This window comes from Aquarana catesbeiana, linkage group LG01, assembly GCF_042186555.1.
Source record: "Aquarana catesbeiana isolate 2022-GZ linkage group LG01, ASM4218655v1, whole genome shotgun sequence".
Lineage (NCBI taxonomy): Eukaryota > Metazoa > Chordata > Amphibia > Anura > Ranidae > Aquarana > Aquarana catesbeiana.
This window is the reverse complement of record NC_133324.1, coordinates 241,762,310-241,786,699: the sequence shown is the minus strand read 5'-3', so window position 1 is coordinate 241,786,699 and position 24,390 is coordinate 241,762,310. Positions and strand designations below refer to the sequence as shown.

The following is a 24,390-nucleotide window of genomic DNA, read 5'->3' as shown; positions in this document are numbered from 1 at the left end:
TCCGAAAACCCACCACCACGAGACCTACTCACTGCACACATCACAGTAATCCCTAAACCAAACAAAGACGCGTCATTAGTGACTAACTACCGCCCGATCTCATTGTTAAATGTTGACCTAAAAATTTACGCCAAGATCTTAGCCAATCGTCTCTTACCTCTCTTAACCAATCTCATCTCATTGGATCAAGTAGGCTTCATTTCAGGTAGAGAGGCAAGAAACAACACAATCAAAGCCATCAACATTCATAAGTGGCTGACCTCCTCCCAGCAACAGGGTTTCTTTCTATCCTTGGATGCGGAGAAGGCATTCGACAGGGTGGCTTGGGACTATATGACTGAAGTGCTCAAAATGATGGGAATACGAGACCGTATGCTTCAATTCTTTATGGCCCTGTACTCCACCCCTACCACAAGGGTCAGGATCAACGGTCACCTGTCGGATGCCTTCTCCGTGTCCAATGGGACTCGTCAAGGCTGCCCTCTATCCCCCTTAATTTTTGTCCTTTCCATTGAACCCCTACTCCAACGTTTAAGATCCAACCCGGACTTCAAAGGAGTGTCAATAGCAAATACTACACACAAGCTCTCTGCCTTCGCAGACGACATTCTCCTATTTCTAACAGACCCGCACATCACTTTACCTAACCTACTTAAAGACTTTGACACGTTCAACACCCTTTCAAACCTACAAATTAACTTCGCGAAGTCAGAAGCCCTAAACATTTCACTAAGTAAAGAAACTCTTACGCTATGCCAAACCAATTTCCCATTTAGATGGTCTCAGAACGCCATCACTTATCTAGGAATCAACTTAACATCCCAACTCTCTGACCTATATTCTAAAAACTACCTTCCTGTCCTCCAAAAAATTCAGAAAGACCTGAAGGCGTGGTCAACAGGCATGCTCTCATGGTTTGGAAGGGCATCAATACTTAAAATGAATATCCTCCCGAGAATACTGTACATCTTACAAACTGTCCCCATAAAACTACCGCAAGCCTTCTTTGCCTCGTACCGCAGAGCATGTAGTGAGTTCCTGTGGGGCAAAGATCGTCCCAGGCTGAGCTTTGACCGTCTAACCCTGCCTAAACTCTAAGGAGGCATTGGTCTACCGGACATTGCTAAATACCACGAGGCATGCCAATTGACGAGAATAGTTGACTGGTGTGTCCACTCTTCCACGAAAGCTTGGGTTACAATTGAAAACAAATTCTCCCAGATACCAGTGCGACAACTACCCTGGATCACCCCAAATAATATCCCCACGTCCTACACACAACACCCCCTGATAAGTTGCACTCTCCAAACCTTTCAGAAGGCTTGCAGACACCACCACATCTCCTCCACGCAAAGTCCGCTGACACCAATTCGACACAACCCGGAATTCCCAACGGGCATGACTGACACGTTTCTTACAGATCTCTGGCCTCACACAGACATACACGCTGCACACTTCTTCTCTGGAGAGACCTTCCTACCACTCACCAATTTACATACGCAATCAAACGACCGACCATTCCCGAGGTGGATTTACCTCCAAATCAGACACTTTCTTAACCACCCTCACAAACGGGCCAATTACGCCAGACAACTCACGCCGTTTGAACAATTATGCACCAAATCAGAACCACAAAGACACTTAATCTCAGTTATCTACTCTCTCCTATTTTCTGACCACAACCCTAAGTCTAACAAAGCTACCCGCAACTGGGAAAGAGATTTATCAACTGAATTGTCGGAAGAAGAATGGGAAACTATCTATACACACATTCATAAGGGTTCAACTAATGTGTCTGCACAAGAGAATAGCTTTAAAATCTTCTCTAGGTGGTACAAAACTCCGGCAAACCTACACAAAATTTCCCCCGCCTTATCTTCCAAATGCTGGAGATGCTCTGACGGAGAAGGCTCCCTACTACACATATGGTGGTCATGCCCATCTATCCAGCCATTCTGGAAGGAGGTACATCGCATCACTTCCAACATCACCACCTATCAGATAGAATTTAGCCCTGCACAAATGCTCCTACACCACTCCTCTATCCCAAAACGAAAATACCAGCGATCCTTGACGCTACACTTGCTGAACGCTGCAAAGATGTGCATCCCGACCCTCTGGAAATCCCCCAACCCCCTACCACCGCTACTTGGCTTAAACGTATAGCAAAAATAGCAGAAATGGAGGAACTGATACACCAATCTAAAGATACACCCATAAAATTCAGGACAATCTGGTCCTGCTGGCAACATTATCAGACAACAGACGAGTATACGCATCTACTCTCAAAAGAGTAGGAAAGGATCCAAAAGGTCTATAACATAGAATAGGAGGCACGATCCATCGCTCACAACCCCCATCCTATACCCCCCTACTCCCCGTCCAACAGGACTCACCACCCACACACCACAGATTAGGACGCTATACAATCCCTGAAACCAGAAAACCTCCACCCACTCCTCACCTACTCTTACTCACAACACCACTTTCCCCGAGTCTCCATCTTTCTCATACTTCCTGATTTCTGACTTCACGTCTGGTAGGATTTGCTGGTGGTCCGTAATCAGCAAACTAGCTGTCTCCTGTACCACCAGGTCTAAAGAGCCAGGTGACTGTCGCCACACGTATACAAACACGCAACAACACCAATTAAATATCTCCTATCTCTCCTCCCCTAGCAGTGAATCCACATACCCGAACTGTAGCCACCAAACTATATACGAGCCCACGCTCCCCACTTATATGCTTTTAGCAAAAACGGGCCACAGGCTTAGAATCGCATTAAGCGGTGAACAGATTCCCTTGAATGTATCGAGATATCTAGCTACAGACAATACACATACCTGTCCAGAAATCCGTACAATGTTTCAAACACTTCGTTAAATAAAAGGCTCATTACCCCTGTTGAGTTTTTGATTATTGGTTATATGTTCAGGAATTATTCCTTTCCTTAAACTCGACTTATATAAATCTACAATGCTGTTTGATCATTGTTGAATACTGTACTTCCTACTCTGTATTACCATGTTGATACAAGCTTGTAACACCTTTCCTATGTATTGAGATTGTGTATTTCAACATGTAATTCAACTTGTTTGAACAATAAACTTTTTTTTTTTTTTTTTTTTTCGGAAAGCAAAAAGGTAATCCCTTCAGGCCCCCCATATCACCAGAAATTTGTCCCTATTGGAATTATTTTCCCTCTATTACTTTTCTGGGGACAACCCAAAATTTGGGGAGTTTAACTTTCACTAACAGCAAATAGAGAGGGTGAATCTCCCAAATGGGGGCAAAGACAGCAATTAAAACCTTATAGGTGTTCTAATTCATCTCAAATCTATGCAAAACAAAAAAAGTTTTGCTATTAGTTATACTTTAAAGAAAAAAAAATCTTTTGATATTAGAACCACTTAAAACAATGCATTCAACAAAAGGTTAAAACACAAAAAAACTGCATAACTAAAAGCTAGGCAGATTGTATCAAATTGCCATTACTTTATAAAAATGAGTAATGCATCCTTAATGCAGTTCATAAATGCTTGGCACAAAACAAATAGTTTAAGGATTTTCTTTTTTATTAAGAAATTCCTGACTGCTACGGGGGATGTATTAGTTGAACATTTGCTACCAGCTCAGTGTTTGCAGCCAAGTAACGCCCCTGCTTAGGACAACAATTGTCCATTTATTACATACTTCATAAAAGCTTGCACAAACAAAATGTGACCGGGTGTAGTCCTGTTCTAGGACAGCACAGGTTAAAGAAAGGTATTGTACAGATTAGAACCCAACAACCGCTAACATTTTGCATAAACAAGACCTTTATGAAGCAGAGAGAAAACAAGAGTCACTTAGTTAAAGTCCATGACTTGTTCAGACTGCACACATGTTGTGGATGTTCAAAGAGTCCCTTTTATCAACTTATAAAAGAATGCAGGTAAAAAAGGTACAGAAAAATAGGATTTTTATAACAGCTTACCTGTAAAATCCTTTTCTTGGAGTACATCATGGGACACAGCCTTAAGTAATTATTTAATGGGTTATAGGCCACCTTCAGGTGATGTACACTGGTATACCCAATCCAAGAAGTTCACTCCCTATATAACCCCTCCTCCTTACAGGAGCACATCAGTTTTTGTAGCAAAGCAATATACTTAAAATCCCAAAAAAGAGGGGAGGGACCTCTGTGTCCCATGATGTACTCCAAGAAAAGGATTTTACAGGTAAGCTGTTATAAAAATCCTATTTTCTTTATTGTACATCATGGGACACAGCCTTAAGAATTAGTTAATGGGACGTCCCATAGCAATGCTACTTGAGGGGAGGGAGACACAACCCGGAGGGTACCCCCAGACTTGAGGACCTATACTGCTGCCTGCAGCACACTGTGCCCGAAGGCGATACCCTCCTACCTCCTTACATCCACCTGATAAAACTTGGTGAATGTATGCACTGAAAATCAAGTTGCGGCCTTACAGATCTGAGCCATGGAGGCCTGATGACGCACTGCCCAAGAAGCACTAACCGACCTGGTAGAGTGCGCCTTAACTTGAAAAGGGGGAATCTTACCCCTTAAATCATAAGTTTGAGTTATAACTTGCCGAATCCACTTAGCAACAGTGAATTTCGACGCTGCCTGTCCTTTCTTAGGACCCTCTGGCAGAATAAATAAGACATCAGTCTTACGAATCTGAGCAGTTGCCTTTAAATAGATTTTCACTGCTCTCACCACATCAAGACAATGTACTGACTTTTCTTCGCTGGAACATGGTTTTGGAAAAAGCGATGGCAGTACAATATCTTGGTTCAGGTGAAAACCTGAGACCACTTTTGGTAAAAAACCTGCACGAGGGCACACCAGCACTCGGTCCTCATGAAAAATCAAATATGTCTCTTTACAAGAAAGAGCAGCCAATTCCGAAACCCTCCTTGCTGAGGATATAGCAACCAAAAATACCAAAGGAAAAGGCAAGAACACCTTTTCCTTGGCTGTGTCTATAATCAGACCCAAGTACTCCAGCCTTTTTAGCGGTATTAAGGAAGATTTCTCTAGGTTGAGAATCCAACCCAAACTTTCCAATTGGTTGTAGTGCGTAGGCTTTGCTCCAAACGAGCCACCGACTGGTCTATGTTTTGATCTGTGCCCTTAACCTGGCTAGAGGTGGGGCCATCACTTTTGTGAACACCCTGTGCCCTTAACCTGGCTAGCTATGGCTAGCCCAAAGGGCAGGGCTACAAACTGGAAAAGCTGCTGTTCTAACTCGAACAGCAGAAACTTTTGGTGAGCGGGAAATATAGGAACATGCAGATATGCATCCCTGAAGTCAATAGATGCCAGAAGTTCTCCTCCTAGAAGGATGGAAACTACTGACCCGATTGTCTCCATGCGAAAGGAGCAGATCTTCAGGAACCGATTTAGATTTTTTAGATCTAGAATGGGTCTGACATCTCCATTTGGTTTCGGTAACATAAAAAGGTTTGAATAGAACCCCAAACCTTGTTCTTTTGCAGGGATCTGTATGATCACCCCTTGAGAAATGAATCGGTCTAGTGCCTGAAACAGAGATTGTCTTTTCTCTGGATCTTTGGGAAAGCTTGACCTCAGGAAACAAGACGTTGGAAGTCCCGAAATTCCAGCTTGTACCCCAGCTTTACCTTGGAGATGACCCATCTGTCCTGAATTTCCTCTTTCCAGACTTCTGAAAACTGCAGAAGTCCTCCCCCCACCTTGGTGAGAGGGTTGCCTCTTCATGACGAGGCTTTAGGATTCTGCTTTGCAGGTTTCCGACCCCAGGATTTCTTTTGAGCCTGGGTCTGACCCTGAGATTTTCCTCTAGAGTATGCCGGCGGAGGCCGTCGCCACTGCCTACAGGCGGAAGACCCTGGTGCAGGGGAAAGAGCATTTATACTTTCTTTTGTCTGGCAAAAGAGTACTTTTCCACTAGAAATTGTTTGGATATATTTGTTCAAGTCTTCTCCAAATAGCCACTCCCCATGAAAAGGGAACCCAGTCAGGAGGTTTTTACATGGTGCTTCAGCTGACCAATGTTTTAACCACAGGATTCTACGCATATGCATAAGGCGGGACACCTGGTGAATAGAATCTTTAATGGCATCTATAGCAAAGCATAATGCTTTTGGTAGTTCAGCCAAATCCCAAGCTTGTTGTGCAGGAAGCTCTCTAAAGGCCTGTTTAAATGGGTCCTTTAGGGATTGATAGACGCCTATTGCAGCGACTGCAGGCTGAGTAACGACACCTACCATTTAAAAAGTAGATTTTAACAGGGATTCCAACTTTTTACTGTTGGATCCTTAAGCATTTGTGCATTGTCTACAGGACAAGTTAGGCCTTTATTCACACTGGACATCGCAGCATCAACTGCTGGTACTTTCCATCTTTTGGAGAATTTCTCCTCCAGGGGATAGAGAATTCTCTAGGAGGGAGAAAATGCTTATCCGGGTGATCCCATTCAGCAAAAATAAGCTGTTCCAGTAATGCATGTGCAGGAAACACATACAAAAGGTAGAGAAGGTTTTAAAGGAACCCAAGGAAGAAACAGAGCTTTCAGGAGACTCCGTAAGGGGTAGCATGAAAGTGAAACGAACCATCTCCGCAAGAGATTGTATCAGCAATTTCTCAGATTGAGAGGCTGAAAAAGGTTAATCTACAGTTGTTTCCTCCACAGAGGGTTTGTTTTTCCTCCTGATCGATTGAGGGTAACACCTCATCCTGTGCCCACTGTTCCCCTTGCAAAGGTTCTGAAGTGAGGGAGGGGGATCTAGCATGCTTCCTATCCATTTGAATGGAGGATGCGATTAAAGTCGCCAATCCTCTTTTCAGACCCTGCAGGGTGGAGGAAAGGACATCTTCAGTCACGTATACAGGGGCTGAGATGTGAGAAGCAGTTGCACCATCAATTTGTTCCAATGGTTCACCCTGGCTTGCCATAACTGGTAATTCAGGGGAGGATGACAGCGTGGAAATGCTTTTTTGGTCTTTGCGGTGTCTTTTTGGTAGGCATAGTCCTAAGCACAAAAACAGAGGCACTATACCAGGGATATGCAATTAGCGGACCTCCAGCTGTTGCAAAACTACAAGTCCCATCATGCCTCTGCCTCTGGGGTGTCATGGTTGTGGCTGTCAGAGTCTTGCTCTGCTTCATGGGACTTGTAGTTCTGCAACAGCTGGAGGTCCGCTAATTGCATATCCCCGCACTATACAATTTGCACTTAATCGCTGAACATAGTCATGACATTTAAAGCCGCAATAGAGTTCAGCCTAATGCTGGGAAAAAGTTTCCTTCCTGTATCAGGAATGCCAGCTTGCAACCCTCACGTGTCCCTCAGCTCCTGTGTCCCTGTGTGCAGGCGGTTTGTGTCCTCCTCGTCAGCCGAGGAGAGACTGTCATAGCTGTAGTTTTATCTGTTTATGCCAGCCGTGCGTCCTCGTGGACGTTCATGGCACCGCGCTTAGACCCCGCCCCCTCCGAAAAAATTCTGCCCCTTTTTACATTTAAAAATGTTCCCGCGCTGCGTTTTCGGGTCTACAGACCCAACACGAGGGGGGAAGGGAGGCAGAGACCTGTTTGTAGCAGGCACACACAACAGTAACAGCAGTCAAAAGTAAACAATATTAGCAGTACCAGCGGGCCCGCGGCAGGGGTAATGTAAGGGGGGGAGGGTACACCGTTGATGTCCCCCTAACCCCTGCTCCCTTCAGGGGGGAGAAAAGAAAACATTTGGCAGATGTCTTTTACCTGAGAGGAATCCCCCTGCACATGCTGCTGCGGCCACACACAGACTGACTGAGCTTTACAGTGAAGACAACAGAGTAAGGTATGTGCATAGACTCCCTCTAGTGAAGAATTAAGGCATGACAACATTTTTTCCCTAATGGAAGAATACATAGGTGTTTTTAGTACCCAAGTTTCTTCCTTTACCTTATCCCTGCTTCAGGATTTGCTGACTTAACAGACAATCCAACCTTCACCCATCACGGCGGGCTGCGTTTAGCAAACCTTCAAGGACCGTACAAAAAGGCGTTACAGGCAAAACCTCGTGCTTCGGATACGAGGCCCCAGGTACCATCCTTTTAGGCCTCAATGGCACTTTGGATGGATCTGGTCTATGGAGGCTATTTAAATCCAGCATGGATCCCTCCTGGAGCTCCTCAGAGCACATCTTCACTTGTGACCAACACCTTAGACACGTGGGTTTCCTCCGGGTACTCTGGTTTCCTCCCATATACTCGAGCATAAGTCGATCCGAGTATAAGTCGAGACCCTAATTTACCACAAAAAAAAAAAAAAAAAAAAAAGGGAAAAACTTATTGCCCCGAGTATAAAACGAGGGTGAGAAATGCAGCATCTACTGTAAGTGGAAAAAGAGGGTCAACAATGCCCTTCTGCAGCTGTATACCTCCCTGTGTCCTGTGCATGTGCATGTGTCCATGCGCGTCTGTGTCCTGTGCATGCCTCCGTGTGCCGCTCTGCACTGATCAGCATGTGCTATTACTATTCGGCGGCCATTCACTGTTCAAAAGCCGCGCATCCTCCTCGTCCATGATAGGTAGAAAACTCCATTTCCCAGCAGTCAGCGGTCAGCCTATCACGGACATTCTCTCATCCTCATACCACGGACGAGGATGAGAGAATGTCCGTGATAGGCTGTACACTGACTGCCTATCACTGACGATAATGGCAGCACCTAGGAGTAGTCTCAGTGTTTTTGGAAGAGAGGCTTTTTACGAGTAAATAGGCATAGAATATCTTAATGCACATATAACCTTATGGGAAAATTGTTATGATCAATAGTCTAGCGCAGGGTTTCTTTACGTTTTTTTTTTTTTGTCAAGGCACTCTTTAAACTACACAGTTTGAAGCACCCCATTCAAGAAGTTAAAAAAAAACTGAATCGTTTTTCACATCGCAGCAGCATCCACACATAGGACAACATTAGAGGCGATTTATTCTTACAAAGCAAATACCACATTGTATACCCGTACTGACTAATATTTCAGCATTTCTCTTCTCCTTCACTCAGCTAACAAGAGCCCAGTGCTGACAGAGGGGTGGGGGGATGAACAAACAAGGATGTTGTAGAACGTCTAGAAGTCCTCCTTATCAACTGATGACATCATTGGTTGTTAGAACGCCGGCGGCTGGCTCACAGTGCCCAAGGCTGTAATGCTGCATAATAAAAACCTTTATCTTTGTGTAACAAAAAGGCAGGCTTGATCCACCCACCAGCTTGACAATTTTTGGGCAATTTTTAGGTATTTTGCCATGGCACCACCGAAGAACTCAGAAGGCACCTCAATTAAAGGCTGGTCTAGCGACAGGGTCTCCAAAATGTCACTAAACTGAGGATAGCTCTGCAAATTAAACAAGGGAAGCAGCTAATAGAATTGTATATCATGCCTTTTTAGTGGTTTGCTTGGAGTCTCTTTAACAGGAAATTAGTCAGGTTTTTCTCATGCGAGTAAGATTACTACTGGCCATACAAATTCATGCAGAATTCAGGAGGAAGTATCTACTTTGAGCCTCAATTGTTATGCAACAGATTTTTCCAGTGTTCTAGTGAAGAACACCTGCATGCATGTTAAGGACATTTCAATTTTAACCCCTGTGTGACCACAATACAAATCTAAACCTTGTAGCATAGAACTTGGAATCTCGCAACTCTGTGTGTTACTAGTTTTTGTCCCAGGGAGGGACATTTCCTGAAATAGACTGACAACCAGGTTTTGGGCCACCGATAGTGGAGGCCTCCCATATGGGGCTCAGGCTCAGTTGGGGGGGGGGCTGAGTCTGTGGCTCGCATGGCTGGCTGCTGTACACAATCTGCCTGGAGTGCCTGATACACCAGAGCGCTGGATGGTACAAACTTCTTCCCTGCTCTCCGAACCTTGGAGCAACCGCTTCTTCCCTCTGCCTTTGGCTTCCTGCATGGCTCCAATCAACATGTCTAGGGGCCAGGACATCACTGCAGTCTGACTGCATGAGTTGCTAGCAGCTGCTACTTTCTGGCAAGGCCCTGCCCGAGTGCCATCATGAATGCAGTGAATGGCAGACTAGCAGGCCTAATAGAATGGCAGGTAATGATAGTCCCACTCCTATCCCCAGAACCCCATGGTTCATGTATAAATAAAAAAAAAATAAAAAATAAAAAGTTAACTTCTAGCATTGCTACTTGACAAGCTTTGAGAGTCACGGACCAAAAGCTAGGTAGTATGCAGCTAGTGAGGACAGAACTCTTTGTCTACATACCGCTAGATCAAAAGTAATTGGATTTCAGAGGAAGAGGTTAGCAATTTTTTCCATCACAAGTTTCCTTTAAAGTAAATCTGTAGTAATAAAATATGGAGGCTGTTGTGATCCAATGTACCCTCTAAATTATTACATGGTTAGCGCCTAAATTTATCTTCAAAAATTAAAAATAAAATATAAAAATTGGACAGTTTTCTAAAGAGGTATATTAAAAAAAAAAAAAAAAAAAAAAAAAAAAAAAAAACACACACCTCTTCTCTTTAACATCTCAGCTATGTAATATACAGTATATGGGCTTGATAAATGCTTGTGTACGTGGCAATTGTCTTTCTGCATCTGGCTTGCTCTTGAAGCACATTTGAGACAGACTGCCCTCCAATCCGTGCATTGGTACTTCACAGATGTACACTTCAGGTTCAGCTGCTTTGAACAGGCTACCTGAACGGAATACCTGTGCATCCCACGCACGTGAAATCGGACTGGTATGCCTATTCATTCTGAAAAATTGGCACTTCAGCAATGTATGAAATGCCTCGTACACACGTTCCGAATATCGTACGTCCGATTGTACGACCGTTCTCGCTTAATAGTCGCAAGTAGAAATTGAATAGCTAAATAAAGTCACAAAAATTCTCGTACGACAGACAAAATAAATAAATAAATAAATAAATAAATAAAATCGGAAGTGATGTCATGTGTTTGTATTGTATTTTCGGACGGCAGCTATACTGACTAAACGAAAATCGTACGAGCTGGAATCGTACGAGGAAGATTTTCGTGTATGTCCGATCGAATAATATCGGATGAATGGTTGTGATCGGCTGTCGAAAGTAGTGTACACACGATCTGAATATCATACGATCCTTCCTCGGACGACTGTTTTCGTAAGATATTCGGATTGTGTGTACAGGCCATAAGGGCTTGTTCACACTTGCTCAAAATATTGACGCTTATCAAACAAGCCTATAGGTGCGTTTGATAAGCATTTAATGAGTGATAAAAACGCTCCCTTAAAAGCCCTATGTCTGCAGCGTGGTTGATGTGCATTTCTGGGGCGTGCAAACTGCAATGATGATGTGAAAGATGATGTTACACAGTGTAGACACCTAACATGTTATGGTTTAAAACTGTGCACAGTCATGGAATGGCGACAAACTACGGTACTTAAAAATCTCCATAGGCGGCGCTCCAAATTTTTTTTTTTTATGGTTACCAGTTTAGAGTTACAGAGGAGGTCTTTTGCTAGAATTATTGCTCTCGCTCTAATGATCGCAACGATATCTCACATATGTGATTTGAACATTTGCGTTTACATTTGCGGGTGCGTCTTACGTATGCGTTTTTAATTTTTTACACTGTCTCTCTAAATAAATAAAAAAAAAAAATGGATTACATTCCTTGTGACTGCAATGAAAGTGAACGCTTGTTAATGTCACAAGGGATGGTGACAGGTACTCTTGTGAGAACGACCGAGTGGCTGCTGAGCCGCATCGGTTATCAGAAAGCCGACCGCCAGCTCTAAAAAACTGTACCGGCTCACCCCGGTACAACCAATTCCTCAAAATGACATACAAGTACGTAGTTTTGCGTGAAGTGGTTAAGTGTAGTGTACTAGTGCACCGCAACCGAGCCACAAACGCATGCGTTACCATAGACTTGATATGCTTCAACTCCTTTCGAGCTTGACGTGAAGCATCAATTTTGAAGTGAAGCAATGCGAACGCCTCACGTTTTAATAATATGCACCCATCAGCCCTTTAAAATGATATTAAAAAGGTAAATTTTTTTATAATAACAAACATGTTATGCATACCTGCTCTGTGTAATGGTTTTTCACAAAATAACCCCGATCCTCCTCTTCTCAGGTCCCCTGCCGGCGCTTTTGGCTCCTCCTCTTCTCTGAGTGCCCCATAGCAGGCTGCTTGCTATGGGGGCACTCGTACATGCTCTCTCCCAAGCCCCGCTCTGTGTGTCCATAAGACACAAAAAAAGGGGCTCCGACCTGCCCCCACTCGCTCCTCATTGGCCGTTCCTGTTAACGAGTAGGCAAAGACCTGGGAGAACAGCTGCTCTCATGCACATCGCTGGACTGCGATTGGGCAGCTATAAGGGGGAGCTGCATACTGAACGTTTTTTACCTTCATGCAGAGAATTCATCAAGGTAAAAAACCTTCAGCCTTTACAATCACTTTAAGCTGCCCATAGATAGATAAAAATACAGCAGGTTCAGCAGAGACAGACCAAATTTTGATTTATGCATGGCCACTGTGGTTAAACAGAAGTTGATCTGCTGATGGACTTTTGTGCAACCACCCTGCTGGAAAATTTCATCTCGATCAAAGGAAGACTAATGTTGCTCACCATATATTATTTCAATTAAAAACAAAAAAAAAAACAAAACAAAACAAAAAAACAAAAACAAACTTGTATTTCCTCCTACTGAGGAAGCCCTATTGGGGGGAGTAAAGCATATAGGAGTAGAACCTGTTTATGTTGCCATCACTCTATATCTGGGAACTGGAGGTGAGCTGAAGTATCTATAGGATATAGGAGTTTTTTACTTTAGGTGTGTGCGTTTTTTTAAATCTTTTTCTTATAATACATGGTGAGCACTAGTCTTCCTTTCTATTTTATACTATCCCTACTGCTGTGATTTGTGGAGGATGTATGCTGGAGGAGCAATTACCCAAAGCAGATTAGAATAGTGGACCCATACATGGATAAAGTTGTTTTGACCTTTGAGGTCTAATACGGAGGTGAGCAGACCTACATATCACTGGGTGGACTGTGTGTGATTACACATACAGCTTGGCTCTGCTCCACTGCCCAGCCACAAAATTTGACTGACAGCAGCGGGAGCCATTCTCTGTCCTGGGGAGAGGGAGAGGGAGAGAGACACAGACAGCGAGAGAGAGAGACAGCGCGAGAGAGAGACAGCGAGAGAGAGAGAGAGAGAGAGAGAGAGAGAGAGAGAGAGAGAGAGAGAGAGCGCGAGCGCGAGCGCGAGCGCGAGAGAGAGAGAGAGAGAGAGAGAGAGAGAGAGAGAGCGCGCGAGGTAGAGAGGTAGAGAGAGCGCGAGGTAGAGAGATAGAGAGATAGAGAGATAGAGAGATAGAGAGATAGAGAGATAGAGAGATAGAGAGATAGAGAGATAGAGAGATAGAGAGATAGAGAGATAGAGAGATAGAGAGATAGAGAGATAGAGAGATAGAGAGATAGAGAGATAGAGAGATAGAGAGATAGAGAGATAGAGAGATAGATAGAGAGAGAGAGAGAGAGAGAGAGAGAGAGAGAGAGAGAGCGCTCTCGGGCACAGTGCTGGATAGAGATCAGGCAAGTATAAGGGAGGCTGGAAGGATCCTAATAACAGAAGATTGCATTAAAGTGTTTGTAAAGGCTGAAGGTTTTTAACCTTCATGCATTCTATGCATAAAGGTAAAAGACATTCAGTGGGCAACTCCCTCCTCAGCCACCCTTATACTTACCTAAGCCCAATCTCGATCCAGCTATGTGCACAAGACCCGAGGCTCTCCCGGGTCCCTCCCTCCTGATTGGCTGAGATGCAGCAACAGGAGCCATTGGCTCCCGCTGCTGTCAACCACAGCCAGTGAAGCGCGAGTGGTGCCAAGCCATGCTGTGTGTCTTATGGACGCAGAGAGCAGGCTCGGGAGCGAGCACGCACAAGCACCCCCACAGCAAGCGGCTTGCTATGGGGGCACTCAGCAAGGGGAAGGACCCGAAAAAAGGAGAATGTTTGAGGCTGCTTTGTGCAAAACCACTGCACAGAGCAGGTAAGTATAACACATTTGTTATTTTTATTTTTTTAATAAAAGGATTTCCTTTACAATCACTTGAAAAGGTGATAAATCTTAAGCATTAAGAACCACTTTAAATCCCAATAGAGGGTGGGAACTAGGAATGCTGCCCTGAAGAGCCCTAGAAAAACCATTGCCAGTAAGACTAGCAGGGAATTCCCTCAAGTAAACAAAAGCAGGGTTGGAAGACATGTTGCAGAATACAGTGCATGCGGAAAGTATTCACAGCGCTTCACTTTTTCTGCATTTTGTTATGTTACAGCCTTATTCCAAAATGAATTAAATACATTATTTTCCTCAAAATTCTACAAACAATACCCCATAATGACAAAGTGAAAGAGGTTTGCTTGAAATCTTTGCAAATGTATTTTGCCAGGCGAAAACCTGGTGTTTCCAAACTTCTTCCATTTACGGATGGAGGAGGCCACTGTGCTCATTGAGGCCTTTAATAATGTAGAACTTTTTCTGTACCCTTCCCCAGATCTGATACAATCCTGTCTCAGAGGTCTACAGACAATTCCTTGGACTTCATGGCTTGGTTTGTGCTCTGACATGCATGGTTAACTGTGGAACTTTATATAGACAGGTTGTGCCTTTCCAAATCGTGCCAAATCAACTGAATTTACTACAGGTGGACTCCAATCAAGTTGTAGAAACATCTCAAGGATGATCAGTGGAAACAGGATGCACCTGAGTTCAAGCTTGAGTGTCAAGGCAAAGGCAGCGAATACACAACATCGAACGCACCGCGCATGAGCGCTTTCAATTTAAACAGCGGTAGTGTTGTTTTTTATTATAATTGATGTTTTATATCTTATTTTGCCAAATAAACAAGCCAAAAAGTTATTTGCACCAGTGGAGCATCTCCCTCTGTTTCTTTTTTAGCATCACAACACCATTTTTTTGTGCTGGATCCGTGGATGCTACTATGATTGCCCTATGAAAGGATATCCCAGGATAGGATTGTGGAAGGTATCCATAGCTGCTGTCGGCTGGCTGGCTGCCCGGGAAGGAGTCCTGATGCATTGGCCCAGTGGTGTCCTTTGAAGTATCCCTGTGGTGGTCCACTTACATCTGCTAAGCTTGTTTTGACCCCCCTGAATAAGGGCGGTCACAGGCTTTCTGGTAAGCCTTCAATTTATCTATCCGGTGGTGGGCAAACACTGAATGGTGAAGATTCATCCCTGAAACCTGCATAAAGTATTTCACACCTAATACACCGTTTTGGACTTTTATATATGCTTTTTCATATTTTATATATATATTTTTTTCACCCATAATATATTTTTTTCACTCATTTTTTTTTCACTTATTTATAGTTTGTGTGTTCATGTACTGTGGAGCACTTTATATTGTTATCATGAATGATTGTGATTTTGTCACGATTTTGTTCTATTGATTAGGAGAGTTCCTCACTATTCAAAATAATTGGTTTATTAATTTCACTATTTACATATATTAATTAGTCCAGCGCTGCACTTCTTATATTGTAGCGAATACTTATGTACATGTGTTTTTGTTTTTTATTTTTAATAAATTTACAAAGATTTCAAGCCAATTTCTTTCACATTGTCATTACTGGGTATCGTTTGTAGAATTTTGAAGAAAATAATGAATTATATCCATTTAGGAATAAGGCTGTAACATTACAAAATGTAGAAAAAGTGAAGTGCTGTGAATACTTTCCGGATGCACTGCATTTTGAAGGCTGGCTCTTGCTGCAAAAGAACCTCCACTCAAACGTTTGATGAAGCTGTCCTGCTTAGAACATGTAGCATCTCTGCAGATTTGGTCCACTGATGCGATTGCTCAATCTGCCCATGAGGTTGCCAAAGAACAAGTGGGCTGTACCTTAAAGCTGAGCTTTTTTTTTTTTTTTTTTTTTTTTAATTGCAGGAGAGACATGCAATATCTCTTCTGCAATAAAATACATTCACATGCCTATCTGCAATGTCCCCTGGCATGTAAACGGAGCTGCACATGTGCTGGCCCAACTGCTATCTAGTCAAGGAAGAAAAACAACATTTCAGTATATGCTTAGATGTCCAAAACCGTAAAAGAAGCAGACAAGCAGGGTGCGAGGGGGTTTTAACCACTTGACTTCCATTTCCTGTAGAGGGAAGGACCAATCAATTCTCATGTTGCTGTCCTGGAGGGGGACTGGGAGAAATATGAAGATTAGTGAGCAAGTTGATCAGAGAATATATTCTCCAATAACTATCTGACCAGTTGGGAACTGGAATTTAAGCCTGTGAATAGTGTCCTGGAGCTATACAGTATGTGATCATGCAATATTCGAGTTCCTATATCCCTTACTAATCTAAACAGCCTGGAAAGTAACTACACTTCTGACAGGCTGAATGCTTTTTCGCACATGATGACATTTCTAGGAAGAAGTCGCTCTTTTTCACATGCATTTCTCAAAAGAAAATGTCACCTTCTCTTGAGATCCTCATCTTGTAATGACAATCAAGTCCCAAGCAGCAGTGTAGAAATGTCCTAATCTATTAATAATTGCATTTCATAATCCTAAACTATGCACAGGCTTAACTGCTAAACCTGGGGCTAGAACGCTTATCAGAGGAAAAAAACTCTAAATACATTTACAAGGAAATACTTGTTTGCAAAAAGTTTTGTCAAAAACAGTTGACAGGAAACCCAGCTTTAACAGTGCAGATAATTTACCATATGGAAAGCGTTTACACTGGAAATAAAAAGAAAATGCTGCATTAGGGACCCCTTCACAGTAATGCATCTCTTAAAGTGGTTGTAAAGCTGAGACATGAAATATGAGCAAAGCCTAGCCATCTATAGTGTGTACTTGTCTCAATTAAGAGCTCTACATGTCACTTCTGTCTGCTGCTTCGTTTTTCTATCAACATGAATGACTGCTGGCAAGTTTTCCTGACACCAATAGACAAAAGGTGAAAGGGGAGGAACCTCCAGTTGACTGACAGACTAGGCTATGTTCCTGTGTGCAGGGGGCATGTCCCTTTCCTCCAATCAGTTCTCAGAGCTCTCCTCCCTGAGCTCTGCAGAGTGTAACTTCAGCTCTCCGACCCCTTTTTTCTAAACTCTCAGAAATGCTATAAATTCAGCACTTTGAACATCTCTAGGGAAGAGAGAGCTACAAATAAACAGTTACAACTTATGTAGGAGGATTTGTTTCATCTGCGTATCACCTGGGGCCAGTCACTTCACTGGGTATATGTAAGTTTACAACCACTTTAAGGCATGCAGGTAACACGTGTCTTTTTTGCATTAAAAGCATACTGTGTTAAAGCAACCCAATAATTCTCAATACCACAACAGTGACTGCATCTGATAGGATACAATTACTGTTTGATCAATACTTTTCAGCTCGGCATAATCAACTTTAAAGTCAACTTTTGTTGAACAAATAGGGCCACCCACTCCTCTAATTTTGTCACATTCAGCAATACAGCCAAGATTCAAGATGTGAATGGCCGGCTTAAAATTCACTTGCTGTGACTCTTCATGGCTGACACTTTGGTGCAGTTTCTCATACATACTTATGGACTTTCCATGTGTTCATGGCTAAACCCCTCATCCTTCATTTATGTTTATTGTTGCCATTTTCATGTATACTGCCTATGATGACCGTTCCATTTTGTACTTGAATTTGCTATTTTATAGTGATTTTTTTTTGTTACATGAAAGCTTAATAAAAAGATTGAAACAGAAAATCCAATTGCTGCAAACCAAATAAAAAAAAAAAATGTAGTAAACAGGATTTCTACAGTATGCATTACACTAAATGCAAAGCAGTGAACTATGCCTAATAGTTTTTATCTACACCTAGAGGCTGGGTAACACACAGACACTATGGGAAATTCCTAAACTACGTGATACAAGAGTGGAGCCTCTTAAAAGAGAAGTATGGATTTTATTTTTTTTTGGCTATTCATACCTACCTATGTGGATGCAGCATCAGACTGATGCTCCATCTGTCCCCCTTCAACTCCTCACTGAGAACCGAGCCACCGAACACCACTGATGACTCGGTTCTCTCACCTCCCCGAGCGGAGAGATGCTGCCTGTCATTGGAGCGCTGAGCTGTGGAGGGGTGGGGAGCGGACATCTCAGCGGCTTGCTGAGAGGCTGAGACTGACATCAGTCAAGGCAGCTGGTAGATCCAGACTTCGGAAGTTGGGATGACGTGGTGCCTTGACTGATCCTGGTGACGTCAGTGGAGAGCGGATTTCAGACCGCTCTCTGCTGGAAACGGGTCACAGGAGTGCAAAACGAATTGCACTCCTGTGACCCAGAGGAGAAGCCCAGCCTAAAAAGCTCAGGCTGGACTTCTCCTTTACAAAACCAACCAGGTTTTATATTTTAAATGAAATAAATACTAACACATGTTTATGTTGAAAACAGCTCAGCTTTCCTTTGTTTCTGTTCTCATAACAATGCCAATGTTAGGGTCAATGAAAAAACTAACAAAGTCAATTATAAATACCATCCTGAACTCCAAAAACTCGCAAGACATAATGCGTATACAGCTCATCATTGACAACCTGGGGATTTACCCTTCCCCTAAGATGTGTTAGGCATCCAAAAGTGACGCACAACCTTCAGGCCGAGTTCACACCTATACAAATTAGATGCAGGTTTCCCCGCATCCAATTCACATAGCAGGAGAATGTGACTGTCTCCCTATGGAGCCGGTTCACATATCTCCGTTGCGGCTGCGGAGTGCACTAAACAAAAACACGATGCACAGCGCTCCTGTGCGACCCGCAGTGGGTTATAGTGTGAATCCAGCCTCAAAAGATCTTTATTTCTCAAACTGACCACCCACAATGCCTCAATTTCAAAGGCTCCTTAAATTGGGGGCTATTGAAAAGAAATCAAAGCATGACTTGGCTGTGTAATAATTAGACATGATAGTTCAGCATGGAAAATGAGTAGGTTCACACAAAGAACACAACTCTTTTATGAGACATGCTAGAAGAACAAAGAACAATCTGAAACGTCAGCAGTAAATGGAAAATGTAGGTGACAGGTTTAAGGAACACAAGCAATTTGTATGTGGGATGGGGGTGGTGTGGAAAGTTGTGGAACCTAATCTAACAGCACAGCAGTGTGTACGCTGGTTATGTGACTTCCCATTAAGCAGTGTAAGCAGCCAGTATTGTGTGACATGATGAACGGCATAACATGCCACAGAAAAGCAAATGGAGGCAGTTGTAGAGGGTCCAAATCCTAATTACCACGGACCTTCAAAAAAAAAAAAAAAAAAAAAAAAAAGTAAACTTTTATTTGCCAAACATGCTATATGACCCTGGGCTTACAGACCATCACAAAGGCTTAACAGAAATAGGTTTTCTTGATTTGAATGCTTCCTTGGCCTCATACATGACTGCTCCTGTTACAAAGAATGGTTGACAACACAGAAATGCATCGTTCTACTGAGGATCTATAAAAAGCTTGAGCAGCCAGCGGCAGTTACCGCAAGGAAGTCAACAATTCTGAAATGTTTGAGATACAGAACTCTACCCTAAAAGGCACGCATTGACTGTATATGACTTTCTTGAATTGACTAAAAACAATTTAATATAGCAACAAAAACAAAGGTCGGCGACTGTTCCAGAGTAATGTCAGTCCTGCGTAAACAAATCACAAGACCTTTCTAGTGCCTATAGATCTGTATCGCCTGACGTATTGCTGTCCTTGGTTACCATCATAAGCCTGTCTATATGGAAGTCTTGTGAATGCAAACATTTTCACATTTCCATTTCCTTTAAGGTGATCAAATCACATTTAATACACTAGTGGGTCCCTTTCTTTTAGTTAAAAAGAAAAAAAAAAAAAAAGGTGATGTCTACAGCAATGGTGGACAGGATCACCATGGGGCCCTATGCGATACCATTTCTGGGCCCTCCATGGAGTTAGACTGAGGGGATTCAGAAAAAAACGTGAGGGGAATAACTAAGACAGACAGAGTCTAAAACAGCTGTGCATGGCAACCAATCAGTTTCTAGCTTTAAGCTTTCAAAGGTTAAATGGTAGTAAAGCCCCCCTTGTTTACTTGTACCTACAGGTAAAGCCAATAGTAAGGCTTACCTGCAAGTACAGTAAATCTCTCCTAAGCTTGTACAGTTTAGGAGATATTTATTATAGTTACAGCCGGCGACATCAATGGCGCACACGCACTGCGCTCTCAATGGATGGCATGCTATTCATTCAGAGAGGCGTGCTGCGGCCGTGACATCATCACGGCTTGGCCATTCAAACAGCCGGGGCCTACGAACCGAGAAGGAGGACCAGGTGAAGATGGAAGCCCTGTCAGCGATGACAGCGCACTGCTGGATGGCTTCGTTCTAAGGTCTTTCATAATGTGCATGCATTACATAACTAGCCCAATATGCTATTAACCTATGCTATTTTTTTTCGGGTGGGGGGGTTGTGGTTTACCACTGCTTTAACCACTTCCTGCCTGCCATATGCAGAATGCTGGCCGCAGAACAGTTGTGTTATTCTGACTGGGCGTCATATGATGTCCAGCAGGATAAACCGCTCGCAAGGCATTCAGAGCGACAATCGGTAATGCAGTGTGTAGCTCTGACACACCGCATCTCCAATCTAGGTAAAGAGCCTATGACATAGGGTCTTTACCATGTGATCAGCTGTGTCCAAATCACAGCTGATCACACCGTAACCAGGAAGCGCTGTTTATAGGCTTTTCCTCTATTCGCGCTGACAATGCCCAAGTTGAGGAGAGACGATTAGCGGCTTTCCTGATGGGGTGTCTGCGCTGATAATCAGCACATTGATTATCAGTGCAGACCCATCAAGGCTGCCCACTAGAGCCCACCAGGGATGTCAGTGCCCATCAGTAATGCCTGTCATTGCCGCTTCATCAATGCCGGTCAGTGAAGGAGAAAACTTACTTATTCACAAAATTTTATAACAGAAACAAAAGATAACATTTTTTTTTCCCCAAAAAAATTTTCAGTCTTTTTTTTATTTGTTTAGCAAAAAATAAAAAACCCAGTGGTGATCAATATACAACCAAAATAAAGCGCTATTTGTGGGAAAAAAAATAAACATTTTGTTTGGGTACAGTGTTGCATGACCGCGCAATTGTCATTTAAAATGCGACAGCACTGAAAGCTAAAATTTGGCCTGGGCAGGAAGGGGGTGGAAGTGTCCTGTATTGAAGTGGTTAAAAGGTTAAGCTGGCCATAGACAGTTTTTTTTGGACTTTTGGCTGAATGAAGAAAAGCTAACAGATTTCTCCATCCATCTCGTTTGTGTGGGTGGAGGAATCTTAGTTTTTTTGCTCCACCCCCAAGGGCATGTGAAATCCTCACTTTTGTGCACTGTGTACAGAATTTTTCCAATGCCTGAACTGCTACACAGTGTCATGGGTGGCAGAAGATGATAATCAAAGAAGCAATGTGCATTGATGACCAGAGGATGGGGGGGGGGGGGGGGGATGCTATGAGTTAGTTCCCCTTTTTGTTTATCCTGAAAAGATGACTCAACACTTTAACTCAGGGTTACTAGGGGTTCCTTGAGCTCCGCTGATCATCACACTAATGTATTATGAGCTGTAGATATAGTATTTATCAGGGGTTCCCTGAGACCGGAAAGGTATTTCAAGGGTTCTTCTGTGTTGAAAAGGTTGAGATAGTCTGCTCTACTAAACACACTGAAGATACAAAGTTGATTGGTTACCATGCACAACGGCTCCAGATTCTATCTGTTCCACTTTTAGTAAATTCCCCCTAGTGTATGGATTGAATGCTGGATAAAAGTAAGCAAAATCCTGGTCCATGTGACAAAGACAGGGTCCCAGCACTGACAACTAGTAGAATGATCAACAGATTCCAGAGGGACATGTCCATCCCTGGTCAATGGGACATGAGCTGAGGCTTGTCTAGGGAAAAGACATCAGAAAGCCTTGTCCTGCCGCTGTTTGAAGAGATCTGCAACACACCTTCCCAGGGACTCTTATAAACAAATTGGCTGCTGTGCCTATGCAAAGGGAGCTGCACCACACACTACCGTAGATGATAAAGGCTTTGTTCAGACTTGCAATTAGGGAGCAGTAAAAAAGCATGGTTGAGCCACATTTTTGTTATCCACCAACTGCCACCCCCCCACTTAAGCTGCACTAGACAGTGGACATCCTCAGCAAAGTTCACCCGACACCTAGCAACCAGTGGGCGCAAATTACTACAAAATCAAGCAAATGGGGAAGCAATGCAAACGTGTACGATGTACAGTTAAGGTGTGTTTGTCTGCAAAAATTGGGGTTAAAAACAGGCAGTAGAGGAGGCATCGCCTCCTGGTTGCCTGTCAGTAGCCTCTGAAATGGAATCTGAACACAGATCAGACTTCAGAGGCAAGGGAGATTTAGACACATGTCTAACTATACCATGAGTGTTGAAAAAAGTGTCGTTATTGGTGTTTAGAGGCCTGGCAGCCAACAGAGGAGCTGGATGGTGGGCAGTGTTAGCAGGATGTCGGAGCCGTGTGCCTGGCACTCATCAGAAGAGATGGATGGTGGGCAGTGTTTGGATGTAGGAGCCCTGTGTCTGGCACTCAGAGGAGCTGGATGATGGGCAGTGTTGGCAGAATGTAGGAGACCTGTGCCTGGCACCCATCAGAGGAGCTGGATGTGGGCAGTGTCGGGGTGTAGGAGCCCTGCGTGCCCGATGGTGGGCAGTGTCGGGGTGTAGGAGCCCTGCGTGCCCGATGGTGGGCAGTGTCGGGGTGTAGGAGCCCTGCGTGCCCGATGGTGGGCAGTGTCGGGGTGTAGGAGCCCTGCGTGCCCGATGGTGGGCAGTGTCGGGGTGTAGGAGCCCTGTGCCTGGCACTCATCAGAGGTGCTGGATGGTGGGCAGAGTCGGGGTGTAGGAGCCCTGTGCCCCATGGTGGGCAGAGTCGGGGTGTAGGAGCCCTGTGCCCCATGGTGGGCAGAGTCGGGGTGTAGGAGCCCTGCGTGCCCGATGGTGGACAGTGTTGGGGTGTAGGAGCCCTGCGTGCCCGATGGTGGACAGTGTCGGGGTGTAGGAGCCCTGTGCCTGGCACTCATCAGAGGTGCTGGATGGTGGGCAGAGTCGGGGTGTAGGAGCCCTGTGCCCCATGGTGGGCAGTGTCGGGGTGTAGGAGCCCTGTGCCCCATGGTGGGCAGAGTCGGGTGTAGGAGCCCTGTGCCCCATGGTGGGCAGAGTCGGGGTGTAGGAGCCCTGTGCCCCATGGTGGGCAGAGTCGGGGTGTAGGAGCCCTGTGCCCGATGGTGGGCAGAGCCCTGTGCCCGATGGTGGGCAGAGCCCTGTGCCCGATGGTGGGCAGAGCCCTGTGCCCGGCACTCATCACACTCCGGATGTCACCAACTTCTTTATGTGGAATGTCAATGTACGCCTCCCTCACATCCTGTCATCACACATCCTTCCCCTCCATATACAGAGACATTTCTATCCCTCCTCATTATCTATATAGAGCATGTGGTGTGCATTGAGATGAATGTATGAAGTTTCATCCTAGCAGAGCACAGACCCCCCCCTCCCTCCCCCAAAATGACAGCTGTAACCTTGAGGCGGCACAGCCCGGTCCCCTCTTACCATGGCGAAGCCGGAGAGCAGAGCCGAGGTGCGGCTGGAGGCTTTGAGCTTGGCCCGGCTCAGGTAGAGCTTCCTCCAGGACAGCGCCTGCATCGAGTGCTCGTCCAGACTCATGAGCTCCACGTAACTCCGGCTAATCCACTCCGTGTAGGGCAGCTCCTCCTCCTTCACCTCCTGCTGGGGACGCGGGCGGGATTTCTGTGGCACCGCACTGCGCTCCGGGACCATTTGCCCGTCACCTACAACTGCGTGACCCCCCTCCTCAACCCACTGCCAGACACCCGTCACACAGTTACTGGAGCAACACAGACTCCGAGCGCAAGAGGGCGTCACCTGCCAATTCCCCACACTACTACAGCTCCGCCTCTTCTAACAACCGCCAACCAAAAGTTGCCTGTGTTTCGTCAGATTAGGCGACCCGTCAGAATGTGTAACGGAAGTGACGTTCCGTTTCCGCCATCTTTCTACACCCGCACTCCTCTATAGTAAGGATACACTGAGAAGGGGAAAGCGGATACCTTGTTACACCAACCGGAGTTTTGCATTTTACACTTATTTTTAACAGGAAACTGAGGTTATATCGTGCAATACAGTACTTAGAACTCCGTGTTTAGATGTTGAATTTTAAAAGCAGCTACAAGCCTGCTGATCTCACAGGTTTGCTAATCTGACAGAAGTTCACTGTTTTTAAAATTCAACATCTAAAACATTCCC

At 44.3% G+C, this 24,390-nt stretch overlaps 1 protein-coding gene across 1 annotated transcript in view; it reads right to left on the bottom strand.

Moving 5' to 3' along the window:
• The window catches only part of LOC141140003 (calcium release-activated calcium channel protein 1-like), a 56,848-nt gene extending 32,837 nt beyond the window's left edge, over window positions 1–24,011 (bottom strand). Inside the window, exon 1 of the mRNA XM_073626706.1 lies at window positions 23,677–24,011. Coding sequence (XP_073482807.1) covers window positions 23,677–23,904 — 228 coding nt within the window. The 5' untranslated portion in view covers window positions 23,905–24,011. The remainder of the gene's footprint in view (window positions 1–23,676) is intronic.
• Window positions 24,012–24,390: the final 379 nt, after the last annotated feature.